This window comes from Nipponia nippon, unplaced genomic scaffold (genome assembly GCF_047370975.1).
Source record: "Nipponia nippon isolate SJK-2023a ecotype South Korea unplaced genomic scaffold, ASM4737097v1 scaffold_5, whole genome shotgun sequence".
Taxonomy (NCBI): Eukaryota; Metazoa; Chordata; class Aves; order Pelecaniformes; family Threskiornithidae; genus Nipponia; species Nipponia nippon.
This window is the reverse complement of record NW_028262369.1, coordinates 94,743,130-94,762,547: the sequence shown is the minus strand read 5'-3', so window position 1 is coordinate 94,762,547 and position 19,418 is coordinate 94,743,130. Positions and strand designations below refer to the sequence as shown.

At 34.9% G+C, this 19,418-nt stretch overlaps 1 protein-coding gene across 1 annotated transcript in view; it reads left to right on the top strand.

The window, feature by feature from the left end:
• Window positions 1–19,185, top strand: part of LRP1B (LDL receptor related protein 1B) — a 756,289-nt gene extending 737,104 nt beyond the window's left edge. The window contains exons 87-91 of the mRNA XM_087732714.1: window positions 8,966–9,042; window positions 11,236–11,326; window positions 13,742–13,886; window positions 14,916–15,014; window positions 17,545–19,185. Coding sequence (XP_087588840.1) covers window positions 8,966–9,042; window positions 11,236–11,326; window positions 13,742–13,886; window positions 14,916–15,014; window positions 17,545–17,685 — 553 coding nt within the window. The 3' untranslated portion in view covers window positions 17,686–19,185. The remainder of the gene's footprint in view (window positions 1–8,965; window positions 9,043–11,235; window positions 11,327–13,741; window positions 13,887–14,915; window positions 15,015–17,544) is intronic.
• The last annotated feature ends 233 nt before the right edge of the window (window positions 19,186–19,418 follow it).

The window sequence follows — 19,418 nt, the reverse complement described above, 5'->3', positions numbered from 1 at the left end:
GGCAAGTAGAAGACCTCAGGAAGGAATGAAGTAATCCCATGCTTCACGAGAATCATTGTGTCAGCGAACAGGAGTCTCAAAAATTTTCTCTGTAAGTTCTGCTCCATTGTTCAGGAAAACAGTTTATCCCTCCAGCCTGCATGTCTGGCAATGCTATGTGTGACATCTGCCTCTGGTCTCTGAGACACACTAAGGGCTAACATTTTTCTTAACCAGTCTCTGATTCATAGGTGCGTGATTTTTAGAAGAAATAGGAAATGTCTGGGTTTATTGTCATTCAGCAAGAACTCCTCTCTCTCTCTCACAGCCAGATCAGTTGAGAATGCAGACTTTGTACATAATCAAGCCCTTATTATCATTCAGTAAAGACAATAGAGAATAAGATTTATCTGTTCTAAAGGGCAATCCTAAAGCCATAATTACACAGAGGAACTATAAGCCTGTAAGAACATACTCTCCTTTTACCAACCTATACTGTTAGGGTACATTTTTATTTTATCTCCTCTCTCAAGTTTTTTTAAACCTGAATGCAGTAAATATTAGGTGCACGTTGGAAACAGAAGTTGTGCTTTTCAACTAACCAGTTTACGAATTAATTAAGGCCTCACTGTGGCTGCATAGAAGCCACCAGAAAAGGAAGGTTTTGTGAAGTTCGTCCCCAGTTTCAAAGAATGCTCTGCCAGGTTCTAAAATATACAGAATATACTGTGATATCTCTTTGGATATAAGGTTCTACACAATCTAGATTATTAATTCTTAGCATTATTTTTTAGGAATATAAAGAACATTCTGCCCCCCCCCCCCCTTATTGTCCTTCTTGCTCAATAGCAAAGGTTGCAAGAGAACTTAATATCAAAATGTTAAAATTTGAGGTACTGACCGTTTCTGAAAAAAGTACCACTGAGGGTGTCTTTTAAAGAAGAACACTTACATATAGTTACTATCTTTTTAGTATTCACATCCTAAGTTTTTTTAAGGATATCTTTAGTACTACTCACTAATGGGTTGGGGGGTGTGTCGTGTATAATGCTAGAAGCATATGAGATATGTCTGAATTGCTCCAGTAACTTCACAAATCCATTGAAAACAGAATGAACAGGAGATCAGATTCAGATGGGAAATAATCAAGACATGCTTTTTCTGTTTGTTTATTTCACAAACTGTAAGTTCCATCTGTTCTATCAGTCTGTCTTTTGTTTTAATAATTACCTTTATTTACCTCTCTGTTTCCTTCTCACTAATGACCTAACTGCATATACACTCATGGAAGAGAAGCAAGGTTTAGAGAGAGATTATATGTTGTTATTATACCAATGAAGACAGTTGGCAAAAAATTAAAAACTTTCGAGAACATAAGATCATTACTGGCTGTTGCATAGACAGTGGTCTATCAGTTTCTTTAGTACAGATTATTACCCTCTCTCACCTTTGTTTCTTTTATACCTTCACTGTAACTATAGGTTGCTATAATTCCATCTTTTTATTTGTATTACTACTATTATTTGCATCTGCATGTAGATGTGGTTTATTTGTATTTATTATTATTTATTATTATTATTATTATCATCATCATCATCTGCAAATAAATGTGATCAAATCATAACCCCCTTACACTAGGCATTATAGAAATATAATGAAGGATAGTTTCTGTTATACGTTTACAATCAAAACTGGTAGAAGATATAAATCCTATTGATCCTTAACTAAAGCCCACTAAATTTCAAGCGAGTTTTTAAATGCTTTAGTGAGCTTTTGAGCAGTGCTGCATGACTGTGGCTGAGGACTTTAAGGTGAAACAAGTAAGATTATATTGTCCTGGCTAATTAAGACGATAGTAATTTATTCCTTCTTCAGTTACTTTCTGCATAGAAGTGTGTGCAAGTCTGTGTATCTATGGTTTGGAGCCTCTGTTTCCTAGGTGTCATCAGAAACAGAGAGAAATTCACAGGACAATGTACAGCATTAAATTAGTTGCCTATGGCTAGATGTGTTGACTCTTCAGAGTGCTTCAGGCTCTACGTGTTTTATTTCTACATTAGAACGAACATCATCTATTCTATAATGAAGAATAAGTCATCCTGGATAGTTTAGTTGCTTGCAGTAAGCAGATGCATGACTTTGAGAGCAAAGTAGACAGAGAAATCAGTGGTCTTGCAGATTAATTAAAAGGCAGATGCCATACAGGAGCTTGAAAGAAAGCATAACTTTGGTAGCAGAAGCAACTAAAATGTGAAGGGTGGAGAACGAACAAATTATTTAATTTCTAAACTGAGAATTTTGGCAGAGTAGTATGTTAAAGACAATAGTGAACAAATGGGGAGAGAACAAGTTGTGAAATTTCTTAAGAGTGATAACAAGAAGCTTGAACTTGGAAGTGGAGTCATGGATAAATAAAAAATAATTCCTGAAGGAGGGAAATAAACAAGAGAAGTGTTCTTGCCAGCTTTATTTCCAGTAGGTTGGAGAGAGACACTGTGTGTGTGTCTGTGTGTGTGTGTGTGTACACGCATGTGCGCCCATGTGCATGTGTTTATGTCACAGAAATCGGAAAGAAAAAGAGTACATTTCTCTTGATGGAGGAACTTCCCTCCAGCTCATATTCCTGTGATGCTGTACCTCCCTCTTGACTTTCCTTTTCGTTGAGAAATCCTCAAATATGAACAGTTTTTATGTGAGTATATGTATGACTTGTACAAATACTGTAAGTACATGCAAGTTCACAAGTAAATCTAAAACTCATAACTACGGCAGCCCTCTGCTCAAAAAAAAAAAGAGGTTAAGATACACCCATAGTCCAGTTGTGGACCAGAGCAAGACAGTACCGTGCAATCCCCTGACTGGCATTTTCTGAAGGTTGAGTAGAAAGAGGTACTGCAGCGTAGAACAATTGCAGCATTGAGAAGACTGCCCAAGAGTAGAAGGCAATTGTAACCATGACAGGCAGTATAAGTGAGAGAACAGAAAATTTTGTCAAGTATTTTTCAATAAATGTTTTCCATATGATTTCCTAGGGTATATTTAATGAGCTACCCAATCATAATTACAACAGGAATTTCAGTGTTATGCTAGTTCTTTGAGAGCTTTCTTTTTCAACTAAAAATACCTTTGTTATAAATGTCTTTAATTTGAACATAATCAGCAGGATATAACTTCATATTATAGAAGATCTTTCATTCAGTCTGTATCACAAACTAGTATTAGTTCAAGAATTGAATACAAACAGGTGTTTGAAGAGTGGTTGTCAAATAAAGAAATGACAAGACCTTGGAGGAGTATGTATATTTTTCATTGAACACTTACTAGCTAGGCTATAATGCAGATATCCTTTGTCCGTGAGTTTAAAATTGTTCACATAAAACTTGCATAGTAGCAGCTGCTGTACATCAGTGCTTACTTTGCCTCTATGAGAAGGACAGAAAAAACATTTCTCCTATACCTATTGATCCAGTCATTTCTCATTCTTTTCCCATTTTTACCACCTCAGTCTATTCTTTTCCTTTTGCTTTGTTGCTCGGTGTAATTTCAGCTACAGTAGTAGTCATCTAGACATGCTTTATTTTTATATATTTATGTTAATAATATTAATACTTGTATAGCATATGTGCTGTACACATATTGCTAATAGCATGAAGTTTAATGACTCTCAATTACTTCTTTTTCTTACCTTGGGATGATAGAGGCTGAGTTGCATCTGAAGACTTGTTCCTTTACAGTGAACACCATGCAGCAACTGTGAATGTTGATTTGTATATAGTAATGTCATGCACAAATTAAATTCATGTTTAAAGTCACATTTTATTTTTTCATGTATGTTGTTACTAAATTTAAGATTATTTGGGTTCCTCAAAAGTAATTTTCTGTTGTTTTTCCTGCTTTTGGGTTACGCAATTTTCCTATTCTTAATTTATTGGATTGCAGGGTAATCTGTATTTCATTTTCAAGTAACATAGAGTTTCTATCTCTTAGCTTCTACATGGAGTTCTTTCACTTTGTTTTCCTTATAAAGATACCAAGTGATGCTCATTAGACAAAAGTACTAAAATGTGGTCTGTTCTTGTATAAAATATTAAGGAAAAATTATTTGAAAATAATTAAACCCTACAATGCAGGAGAAGGTACAAGATGTGCTATTGATCAAAGTTGGGGTGGGTTTTTTCGTCTTTCGTTGTTAGAAAAGTTCTTTGTATCCTTGAGGGTTTATCTGTGGGTATAACTCTACAATATCAGCTCCCTGTATGAAGAAAGCATACTTCCAAAAGTATGGCTAAATTTATTGTAAGAAATAGTTTAGTGATTTAGTTTAATGCAAGGATTTTGTCATCCTACAGAGTTTGGGGGAAAAGGGGGATTATTTTGATTTCTGTCTTTCAATGCAATTTAATACAGATAGTAAATAACTGTAATCCAGGTGTCCTCTTCTCTCCTCTTACACATAGTTTTAATATTAATGATAAGACATGTTCCAGTGGAATTTTAATGTAAATGTTCTTAAAATAGTGAGGCTGAATACTTTCATTAGGATATTTTACTATACATTACTATCTATGTTGTGACTAAAAAGAAAAGCAAAGTTAGAAAATTACTTTGTATAATGAAGAAATATCATCTATAGGTAAGAAACATTTTCAGTTCCCCTTCCACCTCTATTTTGTAATGACTGTTTCACAGATTCTGTTATACTTTCAAGACTAATCTTTCAATGCTACCTTCCTGTCATTTTTTTGATACACACTGGTATATTGAGTTAGAAAGCAGTTGTCTACAAAAGCACTTTTAACTGCATATTAGGCCTGCTATATTATATTTTTATGACAATACCTGTAGCACAAAAAAAAAGGGGGAAAAAAAGAGAAACAAAACGAAAAAAATTGCACACTGCCACCAAATTAGCCTTTTTACTAGTTTTTTCTGTTTGTTTAGACATTTCATAATCAAATGGTTCCTTTTGGTCAAGTGCCCATACAATTGCATTTAGAGTGTTTCAGTGCACTGACCTGTAAGGGTTATACAAAAATAGAGGAGAGAGACATTTTCTCTCATGAATATATTCTGTAACAGCAGCATGATCAATCTCTGAAATGTAAATATTTTAATTCTAAATATTCCTCACTACAAGTGGGACATCTTTATAATTTCAGTTTAAAGTTTTTATAACATCTCTCTTCTATAATACTATTTCCTCAAAATAAATAATTCCTATTGTGTGGGCATTCTGTATCTCAGAACGTGTTTCCCAAGCAGTCATCTCTTTCTAAATGTAGAACTAAATTGTAACAGAGCGAGCTGTAGGATAGTCGTATTAACGACCTTGGCAGCACACCATGTACAACCTTTGCTTATTACATTTACTTTCAGTTTTTATGTTGGCATTCTCTATGATATTGTTGCTCTTTGATCTGTTCACCGATTCTGTTGGGAACTGGAGATTTGCACCTTAAGATGTTCACTGTAGTGCCTTGCACCACTCAGCTGACTCCAACCTGTCCTTCACTGTCAAGCTCCCCATCTGTTTCCATCTGTATTTGCTTATGTGTAGCTCAGATTAGGCATTATCACTGTTCTTTCTTCACAGTTCTTGATAATATGAATGTCTTCAGTGAAACCAGTGGCTTTATGTAGTTCTGCTTTGTTAATGCCTTTTTGTTTGCCCGTACTGCAAGTGTCGTATCTCTGACCATCCAACTATTGGCAACGCTACAGAACAAAAGCTCCTGGTATCAAATGATTTGGAAAGGTACAAAATACTGTGCATCAAACTGAACCAGAAGTCTGTTCCCATGCTAGGTACTGGGCAGTCTAAGTTTAAATGTCCTAATATCAGAAAATGTTATTATTAAGAACAATTTCTGTCTACGGTATCTGAAGACAATTGAAACTGGTTCAGACCTGCTCATTTCCCATGTTCCTACATAAACAGTTGTCCATGTCCCAACCCCACCATTATTCATGTGCCTGCTCATGGCTAATTTTCTGTGTCAAATTCCCTTGCAGACAACATACCTTTCCCCTGGGCTTTATTTCTTTTTTCTATTCTGTCTGCCCAAGACAAGTCTTTACTAGCTTGCTGGACCATAAAAGGGCAATCATTTTACCTCTGAGTAGAGAAGGAAATGACTGTCATCCTGTCAGCTTCAGTCCCTTTGAACTTTATTGGAGACAGCAGGCATTTGGAAAAAATGAAAATGAAGTGGCAACTGGCTATCACGTTTTTATAAGACTTCTATCAAATGCCTCAGAAGTGTTTCAATATTGCTGGCTTTTAGAATTAAAATGCCAAGATAGGTAAAGAACTGCTAATATTCCTACCTTAATTTGTTCGTCTGTTTGCTACATATATAGCTGTATGATTTCTGTCTTTACCAGCTGTTGTGGTGTCATATCTGCTGTAAGATTTTGAAAAGCATAGTTGTACATTATACACACTTTCTCATAAGCTTATACTTGCATGCTTCATAGTGATTCTTTTGCTAGTATCACTATCTTACATTCTTTAAACTGTTTTAAGACAGATTTATAGTAATAATTCTCTTATACAGTGGAAGCGTTTGAAATGTTCGATATAAGGATTTAGGTACAAAATTAAGATACGGCTAACTCTCAAAGAAATCCTTCCCTTTCAATAGTGCAGTATTAAATGAAAATTGCCTCTCATAACAAGCTTTAATCAAATGAGCTGAATCCCCAACAGCAATGACGCAAAACTTCCATAAGAAATACAAAGACTTTATTTCATGGTTGTCACATGCCAACAGTTTGGATTCCAGTAGAATATTCTAAGTATAAAGATTCATGGTGTTTCTCTGAAAGAATGGAGATACTTATTTTGCAGCCGTATGTTGAATAGTCGTCTTTTGAAAAAAGAAGTTCCTTGAATAGTATCTTAGTAAGGTAGGCTGTCAGTGTAATCATTTCTATTTGATATAATTGCTAAAAAGAGATCTGTAAAGAAATGGAACAGATGCATCCTTTAAAAGATTAAAATCATGTTTTCCATGTGACTTAGAATGTGCTAAAGTGGTGGTAAGCAGGAGTGGAAATGTCAGTTGGGTTCAATTTTAAAATATATTGTTGTGAACCATAATGTGTGTAATTGATTAGTAATTGGGGGGTTCTTTTGCAGTGAGGAAATTTAAGTGTGTATTCACCATGTTTATTTAAGTAAACAAAGTTATTTCAATAAACATGAAGAACTTCTAAATTATAATGCAATTTATCTGTTGTGTGAAAATTTTTGAACCAACTATCAATTAATAAACACGCTTTTAAAGACCATCTGTGCCTTACCTCTGTACAGTTTGAGTTAAGCACCTTCATAACATATTCTACCAAAAATGAAATTAGTTCCCAAAAAGAGGTTCAAACTTAATATGAAACCCAGTAAAGAGATTTACCTGAACGTTGGATTGTGCTAGAATGGGCTTAGGAGCAAAGAGAGAAACTAGCCATTCTTCTGCAGTGATCTGCAAAGACAAAGAGAGTCAAAAGCATCACCAGCAAAGCTGGCTTGGGCTCTCCTGTAAGAATTCCACAATTTTTTTCTGGAATATTTTGTACCTTTCCAAACCTTTTTGTGTTATAGCACAATGTCAGTTGTTAAGCATGTCCACTTCTAAACTCTGCAATTTCTTAAGTCCTTAGAAAGGCATCAGATAACAGTAGTTCTTACAACTGCATGCAAGGTAATGCTCTATTGCATTTTCCTAAAGATAGCTCATGTTGAAATTCATAAATAACTCAAAACTAATTTGAAAAAATATCATTCATTGCACAGATGAAAAGTGACTACTTCCTGCCATTTCCACGAGGAGAGTTTGAGGTTCTGTAGTAAACTAAATCATATTTACAGCAGGATGAGTAAGCAATTGAATTTCATTCAGGTATTTGTTTCCATTTTTGATGGATTTGCTGAGTCTGCAGACATGGACTCCTTGTGCTTGCTTGTATGCATGGAGAGCATTCTGAATCCCAACTGAAGAAATATTTGCATCTTGATTTTCACACAAGAAAATTATGGCAGAATAACTGTGTACTCATCCAGGCACCTGGCTTATGAAGAGTGTATTCTGAACATAAACAGTATTCAGGGCCCTCTGAAGCCAGTAGGTACTCCTGTCCCTTCAGGACAGCTCTTTATGCTTTAACTCTCACACCCGCTTACACTCACACACACATATATATTTCTGCAAATACGTATCTAGTTATATAGTTCAAAATTTAAAGATAAAGCCATTCAATTGTAGAATTTTCAGGAAAAAATCTGAAAAGCAAAGAAAAGGGGAACTTCGTTAATTTGTGAATACCAGTCAAAGATAGGTCTTAATTGTTCAAGTAAATTACAACCAGGTCTGTAAGAACTATTCTGCTTTAACCTTTGCATTATCCAGAGCAATGGGGGCCAGTAGAACTGTGGAAGGAGCCAATTGGTATGGATACTGCAGGTTACTGGATGCATGTAGTAGTTTATGTCCAGCCAGATATGCTTTGTGCAATGTGGACGGGGCTGCTAGAGCTTCTAGATCAAAGCTGACTCTAAAACAATATGGTGCAAAGAAAGTCAAATAAGCCTTGCTGGACTAACTTGGCTATATGTGAATCCAGCTCAAATGTTCCTTCATTATTGTATTGTAGGTGGTAGTTGGTTTAATAGGACGTTAATATACTGTTGATTATGACTGTTGCTTTACTATTCAAGAATTTTAGAAAAGGTCTCTAGAATGAAGGTTGCAGTGATAATAACAAGAATTGAAGACACAAAGCTGTAGTTTTCAACTAAAAACGTGCTCAGAATGTTGTGCGTGCCGTGGCAGAGTACTGCTGACTCCTGCCATGAAGCTTATTGTTTATTTTGTAGAAACACTGTTGTCATTCGTATGGCTCTTGAGAAGATGCCAGTGGTCTCTTTAATAGGTTAGTGTGTTAATGGCTGACATCTATTAACTTTACCATCTTAATTGGATCCTTTTAGATGTTCAGCCAACTGGTCAGGCACACAGTGTGAGAGGCCAGCTCCCAAAAGCAGCAAGTCTGACAATATCAGTACAAGTAAGTACTTCAAATAACTGCTATCACTTGTCAAATTCAGCTCAGTTTAGAAATTTTAACTTGGTGATATTTTAGAATGTGAGTTTGTGTCATCAAATGTGCTGGTTACCTGTATTAAAGAAAAAAAAAACAAACAAACAAACAAAAAAAAAAACAAACAAAAAACCACAAATGTAGATATCCCTCAAGTTTTTGATTGACATTCAGTGTTCCATGAGGTGATTTGGATGCAAGTGCAAGCCATATGTTATACACTCACTGCTTCAAGGGCTAGCCTGCACTTTTCTTAAAGAAAGGGTATCAAGTGACAAGTGCTTGGTGATATCACTGCTGTGCAGAACTAGTACAAGACCTCTGACTATTTAAGTCTTACTGAAAGCATCAAAAATAGAGTTGTAAGTAGTTCATAACTTTTGCATTGGCTGTCTGTAGAGGTTTGAATTTTACCTACTGTGAAAATCATCCTGAAAGTAAGAATAGCTCCTGTCATATTTTTTTAAACATGTCTGTAAGCATAAAAGGATGGTATTGCTACACTATTGGCAGTTTAAACTGGACAAGGTTCCCTGTAGTTCATTGAGTATGCTGATGGTACCCTGCTCTATGTCTCTTGGTCACATTTAACCCAACTGGAGCAGTAAAATGAATCGCCCACTATTCAGGTCAGCTTGATGCTTAGATGAAATCTTCCTAACAATCCAGACAAGTGAAATAACACTTACAAGCTGGAAATGGGCACAAAAAGCAGCCAGAACCTAGATCAGTATTTCATGTTGAGGGAACATCTGCTACGATTTGGGAAATGGGAGTTCATCTTGTGCCTGCTCCTAGACCCCAGGCTGCACCATGGTCACCAGGTGGCAATTCATGCCTGGTGGGCTGTTTTTCTGTTTTGTTTTTTTTTTTCTTGAATGCTTACCAGCCAAGACAAAATGAACCTTTTTTTTCTTTTTTTTCTTTTTTTTTTGCCTTCTAAGTAGGTGTTATCTTAAAACAGCATTGATGTAATGTCTTTGACATGCTGAATTTTCATAAGCTGAAGTGAACTCAGGATGCTTCAAGTTTTTATTCAGTAGTACTTCATTTTGTGCCTCTGACAAACCTGACTTGGCTTTCAGTAAGCCTTCAGGCAGAATTCAAGCCATCCTTTTCAATTCTCTATTTAGACTGTGTTTAATGTAGAACAGAGACTACGAACAGCTTAATTTTTTTAATAAATCAATAAATGTAACCAATGAAACAACCAGCAATATTTTTTGTTTTCCACCAGTTAAGGACTGTGATGTTAAAGGAAATGCATACCACACTGGCTTTATACTGGAGTCCTGTAGTTTATAAGGGCCAGTTTTTTATAACATAAAAGTATTTGTTGCATGTATTTCTTTATTGCCAGATACTTACATTAAAGCTGAGAAATTTTTAGAAGGGTACAATTGTTGACCTTATTTTTGCAGGTAGTCTCATTTCAGTGAAGTTACCTGCCAAAATAATGTTCAGCCCATTTTCTTCTTCTCTGTTCCCCTTCTCTGTTCTCTGCTTCAACATCGCTGTCTGATCTGTGCACTGTTTTTCTGCTGCGTTAAGCATTATTGTAGTTTCCTTGATTGCCTATATCAACATAACAAAATTATGGGCTCTCAAGTACAATGCAGTAAAATGCAGGAATGCAGCAACCATCTAGAAATGAATTTTGCTTATTCATTTTCATTTTCCCACAAATAAAAGTAATAAATACATATAAATGCTAATAATGGAATTCTTCATTCAGAGCTATGCCTACTGAATATTTTAAATTAATAGTTGCATGACTGAAATAAACTACTGAAGATGATGGTGGCAGTTCAAGTCCGTGGGCAACTCACTCCAATTGAAATTGTTCAGCAATTCCACACACCTTCATATGGTATCGCTGCAAATGAGGGCAGGGAATTAGTCTAAAGTATATTGGTATCCAGAAAGAGGACGCTCCTGATTTGTTGATAAAAGTACTTGTGTGTACACCATTATCTGTAATGATTTTTTTTTTTTATTGATCAACATTAAAATCTCAAATCAGTGAAGCTCATCACATGAAATTGCATTTGTTGGTGAGGGAAATTATTCTTTTTAAATTACTTTAACTGTTTTACAGCTGTGAAGAAATTATTAGATGTAGCTGTGAATATTCAATGATATTTCCTTTTCCTGTTTTAGGAAGCATTGCAATCATTGTTCCTCTTGTCTTACTGGTGACTTTGATCACTACTCTAGTAATTGGACTATTTCTTTGCAAAAGGAAACGAAGGTAAGTAATGTTATATTGATGTATGAAGTAAAACATAAACCTTTAAAGTGTGTGCATCTTTTTTATATCAAAAATTCACTTTATATATGTTGAGCAGATATTAAAAAAACCCACAGCAAACAACCCAAAACTTGTTTTTGGATGCAGTGAGTTATGTTTTGGTTCTTGCTGGAACAATTGTGTCTGTTATTTATAGTTAGATTCCACATACGCTAGATAAGAAAACGTGGTTCTTTTCTTATCCAGTTTGCTCAATCGTGCCAAGGCTGTATAAGTGTTAATAATTTTATCCAGAGACTTAGTGAACTAAGCAAACGGAATTAATGTATTACATTTGAACCACGTAATTAATAGTGTTCATTTCTATAAATACTTTCAGATAAAGCCGGTGCAGAATTTCCAGTTTCTAGTTACAGTTCAGTTTATTTACTTTGTCTTTTCAATTTTATATGTTATAGTGAAGATGTAAACAATGTTCAAAGTATCTACTGTAGAGTCCCAAGCCTTGTCGTCATTACTGTATTTCTTTAGTATCTTGCATAGGAAGCCAAATCCCACCACTGAACAGTGAATCTTTTGTTCTCTGGAATTTAGCTGCCCTAGAGCTGATAATGCACTCAAGGAGTGTAGTAGACATTTTGACTTTGGCCATTTCTTCAAAGGCCATGTTGGGTGGCAGGGGAAGTGAGAGTGTTTCTACTGTATGCAGGCACCTGAGAGAGCTGCTAACTTTCTCATGTTCAAAGAAATGAGAAAGTGATGTTAGCGGCAATGCAGATTTAACAAGGAAAGATTGCTAGTAATAAGGACATGGCCAACTAGGGGAGACCTGGAGTGGGAATCAGACAGCAAACCATTTACTTCAGGCCTATAGTTGGCCTGCTGGTTGGTCTTGAGCAGCTGTCTTCCTTTCTCATGGGGCTTGTTACCCCACCTCTGAAACGAAGATAATGTCTTCTTCTGTAAAGTTCTTTAGAAATCTGCGATGAATCTAGTGTTTCTGCAAATGTGACCATTTATGAGACTATTTCAGTCCTCCAGACTAAAAGAATCTTTTAGGTTACTGTCATCTACCATCATACATAGCATCTCCCATGCAAACTCTGCTGCTAACTAGTAAGCATTAATTTATAAATCCTTTTTGAAAAGCCAACAAGATAAATACATTCCCTGATCATACTGTTAGTAACACTGACCCTGCCAGGCTCCATTAATGTCATTACATGCTGCTGTACCTAAAAACCAAATTTAGCGATAGCCAAATCCTGAAAACCAGTTGCTGGTCTGCAAATTGTTTAAGTTATTGAGAATAACTTGTTAAATAATGGATCTTCAGTAGACAAATGGAACTAATCTCAGTAAAGAACTTTTTTTTCCTTAAAATTATATTTGAAAATGTATTTTAGGTTTTTTTAAATCTCTTCAAAGAAAACTGTCAAGTATTAAACCAGGTATAGATGTTCAACACTTGTACGCTACAGATTTTAGGAAATTTAGGCTTATTTTAGGAAATAATTTTTCTATGCCATTTCTGAAAAATACAGGTCCTTTAGTATATTGGATTTCAGACACTGACTGCATCTTCCTCAACCAAACAAGAGGACTCGACTGTTATCATCCTGACTGTGACCTCCCTATTATCCTCTTGTAATTCTAGAGAACATATTGCATTGGGAAAAATTACCCTCTTGAGGTTATTTCAATTGCTCAGACTAAAATCACCTCCTTAGCTGAAAGAAATGAATTCAGCAACTAAAACTATTCAACTCAATCACTTATCTTTACTGATATCTAATTCAAGGTTAAAAATAAGACTCTATCTTTTATTAAAGTTTGAAAAAATTCAAGTTGAACTTCAGCTTTCCAATAACCACTGGCAGGGAATACAAACTGGAACTATGAGAAGTTCATACATTTTTAATGCATCGTAATGAAACCATTTGCTTGGTCTCAGATTTCAACTGACTTTGGGCAACAGATTTCAAATGGAAGTGAAACGAATGAGCAAAGAAACATGACTCATGTTCGCTCCATCTTCATTACTGCAGGGAATCTGCAATGAATTTGCAAGGCTTTCCTTGGGAAGTGGGGGAAACCTGGAAATAATAGGAGGAATTCAGGGTTATAGACAACGAGTGAGCACTTTGTATGAATTCATACCACTACAGCCAAACTGAGAAAAACAATAAAAAGCTACTTCCAGCCTATGTGAGATCTACATATAGACTCAGATTGCTACTTTGTTTGGAAAATGGAAGGATTTTCTGATTGTCTCTGTAGGAAACCCTTTTTCATCCTGTTGGTCTTAATGATTAAAGAGAAATAAAATACAATTTGTACTATTTTAGGATGAAGCATCTAAGAAATGACTTGAACAGTCACTAGCTTCTTTTTTTTTGTGTTTATGCATTATAGGACAAAAACTATCAGAAGACAACCCATTATAAATGGAGGAATCAATGTAGAAATTGGCAATCCATCATATAACATGTATGAGGTGGGCCATGATCACACTGAAGGTGGTCTTTTAGCCTCAGATTTTACTGTAAATGCAGAAAAGGTAATTTTTTTCTTTTTCTAGTGGCAAAACCAGTACTTATTTTATGTCTTACAAAGGTTTTGACTTTAAATGTAATTAATAGAAACATAAAACAATGACATTTATTTAATGAATATAAAGGCAAGTTAGATTTTGTTAGAATAAATGCCATGTATATATGAACAGCTGTTTTGCAGTCTGATGCTCACTGATGGACAGTTTTCCTAGTGCCTGCATTTTACCAAAAGAGAGTTAGAACTAAACTACGAAATGAGTGCTTTGTCATAGACACATCTCCCCTGAGTTGCCAAATCGCAACCTTTTTAGTCTAGTCGCAAATACCGAATGGAAATATATTATTGTACAGTCTACCGTTTGAAGCGTGAAAGAGTGTATGCATACATATAAGACTAATTAATTTCACATATGAAAACTTCCAAAGGCATAAAGAATTCAGAGTCCTGGCTGGACAGATAGATCAAATGTTTACACAAAGCTAGTAAGATTTATCATTTTCTTGCAAAAGATGTTGTCACTTCTGCAGCACCACTCTTCAGTGATTGAACTCCCTGAGTGATGTGACATGGGATGAACGGGGTAATGCTGCGATATCTTTCCTAGAGCTCCGTAATCAGACATACACCAAAGGGCAGCCATCATTCTGTGGCATTTCTGACAAAGCAATAACCGGATTACTGTTAGCTCTAGGAATGTCATCGCTGAATCACATAGGCAGCGTGCTGAATACAAGAGGTAAGCTGAAAATGGAGTTACTCACTGGAGGAAGAGTAGCTGAGCCAATGCTTATTGTGAAGTCTGGCTCTGATCCTTAAGAGAAAATGATTTTAAAATGCTGAATTTTATTCTCTTATTAAATGCAAGGTTTTTTCATGCTGAAAAATACCTGTAAGTAGTTTGGTTTTTTTTTTTTAATTGTAACTCACTCTAAAAGAATGTTTCTAATCAGTGCACTGTTTATTTAACAGTGTTGATAAGTACACATGGAAAATGCTCTATTAGCACAGAAACTAAAATTTTCTGTTTATACAGGCCAGATACATAGGGGGAGGGCCCACTGCATTCAAGCTTCCCCACACAGCTCCATCAATCTACCTAAACTCTGACTTGAAAGGACCACTATCAACAGGGGTGAGACATGATGATTCAAATCCATTTCATTCCACCACAGCCCCTTTCTAAGGAAAGTTTGTCTGTCATTTTTTTAAAAGAGGCATTTTCTCTTTGTTCTTAATTTTGTTTTTCTTTTAATGGCAAGAAGAATGACAGTAAATAATACATTTTCTATTTGAAATAAAGGGTTCCTCTCTGCATGCAAAATTTCATCTGTACACATCATTGTAACATGACCTAAAACTGCAAATGGGTCTTTGCAAAGGAATGCAAAACCAGTAAGCAACGTGATGCTTTTCTATAGTATTATATAAGTTTAGCATAGCATTCACAGCCATGTATCTTGGTATATTTGCAATTTATATGTAGTTACAGGCATTTAGTGAAGTTTATCAAACTGAAAGAAGTTCCCAAATAAATGAAAACAAGTCCTTCTGTTATAGAGGAATTTGATGCACACTAAAATGAAAAATTTCCTTTAATATTTGCAATGCGTTTTTTGATTCTTCAGTTTTCAATCAGTTTTCATCATTAAATAGTTACTTTTAAAACACCAGATTTTGACTACAATTTAGCATGATGTTTGGAAACATTGAGATTTCAAATATTGAAAAGGGACATCAATATGACATTCATTTTCACATGCCTCAGTATATCTATTCATCTTTTGTTCCATTTGCATTCTTGCATGATTGTAATATGTTGTATTTGGAAGTTTAACAATTTGTACAGGGTATGATATTTCTGATGGAGCACAAAACCATGGATGATGAAAGTTAGAATATATGCCCTTCGCTAACATTACCCCGTGCTATTATTCAAGTCATTCCAGTTACTTTCTGTACCTCACTGTACTGCATTACACTATCAGTACCCACTCAAAGAGGTATCATGAGACAGACCCTGCTATTATATATAATTTGAATAACTCCGTAACGCACTATGTAGATACCGAGTGTCTGTGTTCTGTTGTGGTTATCGTCCTTCATAATGATTGTCAATGAAATAAAAAGTCCTGTCAATTGAAATAAAGCAAAATTTCTGTTTTCCTAAGTTTCTGATTATAATCATTATGACAAATGTGAAGACAGGTATAACTGAGAGTTTGCTCTTATAAATTACTACAGCAGTTAATTGCATATTTATGTTCCATTAATATAGAAGAGTAGCTTCTTCTTTCTTTTTTTTAAATAAATGTGACTCACCTCTTTCTGCCTCCATTCCAGGAAAGTGTGAAACACCAGGCAATCACTTTGTCATCTGTAATAAATGGAATAGGCAGCCTTTAACTGACTAACTGAGTAGCTGCTGTAGCTAGCCAGCCTAAGGAATATCTGAATCCTGGGCTCAGAAGTGGTATTGATCAACAGGGAAAGGAAGAACTAAGATTCTACATATCTTTCTTTCCTTGTTACGCAAGGTGTACTCAGGATATTTGCAAGTCAAGAAAACCTACCCACTTCTGTTTTGGGTAATTTAAAGTTTAGCCACTTCTTACATACACCAAAAAAAATTAATTTACCTATTTTAGAGCTTACTGGTCTTCCACTCAGTATTTGTGTAAGCAAAGCTGTGCTGTTTCGTTAGTTATAAGAAAGAGGAAGATTTTGACCACAAGGTACCCCTTCCAGTTATTATAGGTAAAAAGCTGAGCATCTAGTTGGGTGGCAAAGGTCTTCTAGGAGACAATAAAGGTACAAAGTATGAAGGAATTAGTGGAGACGTTTACATGATAAACCTTGGATAGTACTTTCTCCTTAGCACGAGTGATAGGAGAGTAAGTTTTCATCCATGTTATACATCTTTCTGTACTGTCAGACTCAGGAGATTTCTCATATACTGAAGTGCTTTGCAGAATTAAAAATGGACTTGTCCTATACTGAAGTATCACTCATTTCAATAGATTTTTTCATTACAGTCCAAACTACCAAAATTGTTGAGAAAATACTTCTCAATATGTAACTACTATGATATATTAACAGTCATGCTGGTTTATTATTAAAGTTTAATTTACATTACGAAAGTATTGAATTTTTGGTCAAATCATGTTGTATATTTGGGCCACAGAATTCGAAAACATGGTCAGCTATTGATGGGATGCTGATGTCTTAGAACAGGTAATATATGGAAACTGTTGGTTGCAGTTTTCTACTGTTAAACTTGTCACATGGTCTCACAGTGCACCTTCTCTATAAACTTCTTCATATCTATTCTGAAATCTTCCAGTGTAATAAGGTGGACAAGTCAACTTCAGAGACATTTTTCAAGGTTTTTGTTTTAATTTTCGTCATTGTTTTTATGGTTTTAATATCATAATATGCTGCATGTCATGTCATTGATTATTTTAATAGCATGTCTCATCATGAATTTAATTTTTAACTAAATAATTAACTCATTATCAGGTTTGCAGAAGTCCAGGTATCTATTAAATATGTCCAATTATATTTTATGTGTACTTGTTCTTGCTTTAACAAAACCATTTCCATTTCCATAGACATTTATTTTGGTTTAATCCAACTGATCTAACGTATGCTTAATTTCTCTGCAGCCAACAAATTACGCCAATCCAGTATATGCAAAGTTATACATGGATGGACAAAACTGTCGAAACTCCTTAGCAAGTGTTGATGAAAGAAGAGAACTCCTTCCAAAGAAAATAGATATTGGGATAAGGGAGACTGTGGCATAATCTGCTCTTACCTTTTATACTCTGTATAAATGTATAAAATATAAGGATTACTTTTCTATGTACCAACAGTATTATAATTGTTTTGGCATCAGCATTACCTCTGTTTTTTGTTTGGTTGATTGTTTCCTGGATTTTTCTTTTGCTGATGACTTTTGACTGACCATTTGTAAGGTATTTTTATGAAAAAGAAACTGCACTACGGTACAATTTACAACAATGCTGCTGAAATAACACACCTTTAAATTTGTTAAAATTGCAAACAACATATTTGTTTGTAGCGTGAAAATGAGCAATCTATTTTCTATGAACTCTTTTGGTTCTACTTAATCGATGAAGATGGTATCTGCACTTTTTCATTATGTAGTCTGGAAGCTGTAGTACAGTGTGTAATTTTGTTTATTTTAAATGGTGAAAGAATGATTGAATGGTCTACTCTCTTCTTTGTGCCCATTAGAATTTCTCTTCAGATCCTGATAAAGCTAGATAACTTTTCACAAACAAACATAACTTGCTTTTAAATTAGCTTTAGGTTGCCAAGAAGTAAACGAGACTATAGAAATGAAACATCTAATGATCTGCATGAACACGATGATTATGTTTCAGAAATTCAGTGACTGTACATGATATACTAAACATATATACCATGTAAACAAGCTTTGTATTTATTAAAACCTTATAGAACATAGTAACGATATATCTTGGAAGCTGAAACCTTACTTGCTGTGGGACAAAGCATATGAACTCCAACAGTCCTGTAGGACAGTAGCCACCCTAGAGCACAAGAGGGCATTGCCTACACATGCATTATATATTTATTCACTTAATCACATGCATTACTTATGTATTAATAATTCCCCAACACGTACCAAGCAGTAGGGAAAAAAAAAACAAACCCAAACCTTAAGCACACACAGATGATCACAGCATTCAGTTTTGACAATCACAAGTCATACCTGTTTAGAGATATTGAAGAATACAAAACACAGCAGTTTCTTTAAATGAAGGTAAACTGTGATATTGCAGAGGTAAAACATAATCAAATTGCGTATTAGTGAAACCTTACCTAAGCCCGAGTTTCAATAGTCTGGGTTAAATATCAAAATCCAATTATCGAAAGTGAAAAGCATCAGTATCAGTTTCCAGCACTCACTCTGACCTGGTCTGCTTTCTGTTGTTGCTAAGAGGAAAAATCTGACTCACCTTTTTTAATTTTGATGGAAATAAAGAATACAATTTCTTTCAGGTTTGAACTGAATCAAAATATTTTATACATAACTTTAAAGGCACAAAAGACTTATTCACACATATACTGTGGAGGACTCTTCCTTCCTCTGCTAGACATGACTGACTTTTAGCTATCATCATATATTAACCTAACAGATTAAATATGTTTGTGGTTGCTCTTTATTCCCTTTGTACAAGCATTACAAAAATAACTGCTGTTTTATAAAAGATTTTTGTTGTACTATTGTGCATGCATACTACCTATTTCTAAACTTTGCCATATTGGGGCCTTTATAAAACCCTTGATTTATGTAATACTAGTGCAATTTTGCTTGAACAATGTTATGCATATCATAAACTTTTTCAGGTTCTTGTTTAAGTACATTTTTTTAAATTGAACAGTATTTTTCATTTTGGTTATAATAGTCATTTTGCCTATGTTTCTACAATGAAGTGTTAAATACTTTATAAAAAAATTGTTGACTGATTTATTTAAATGAAATTCTACA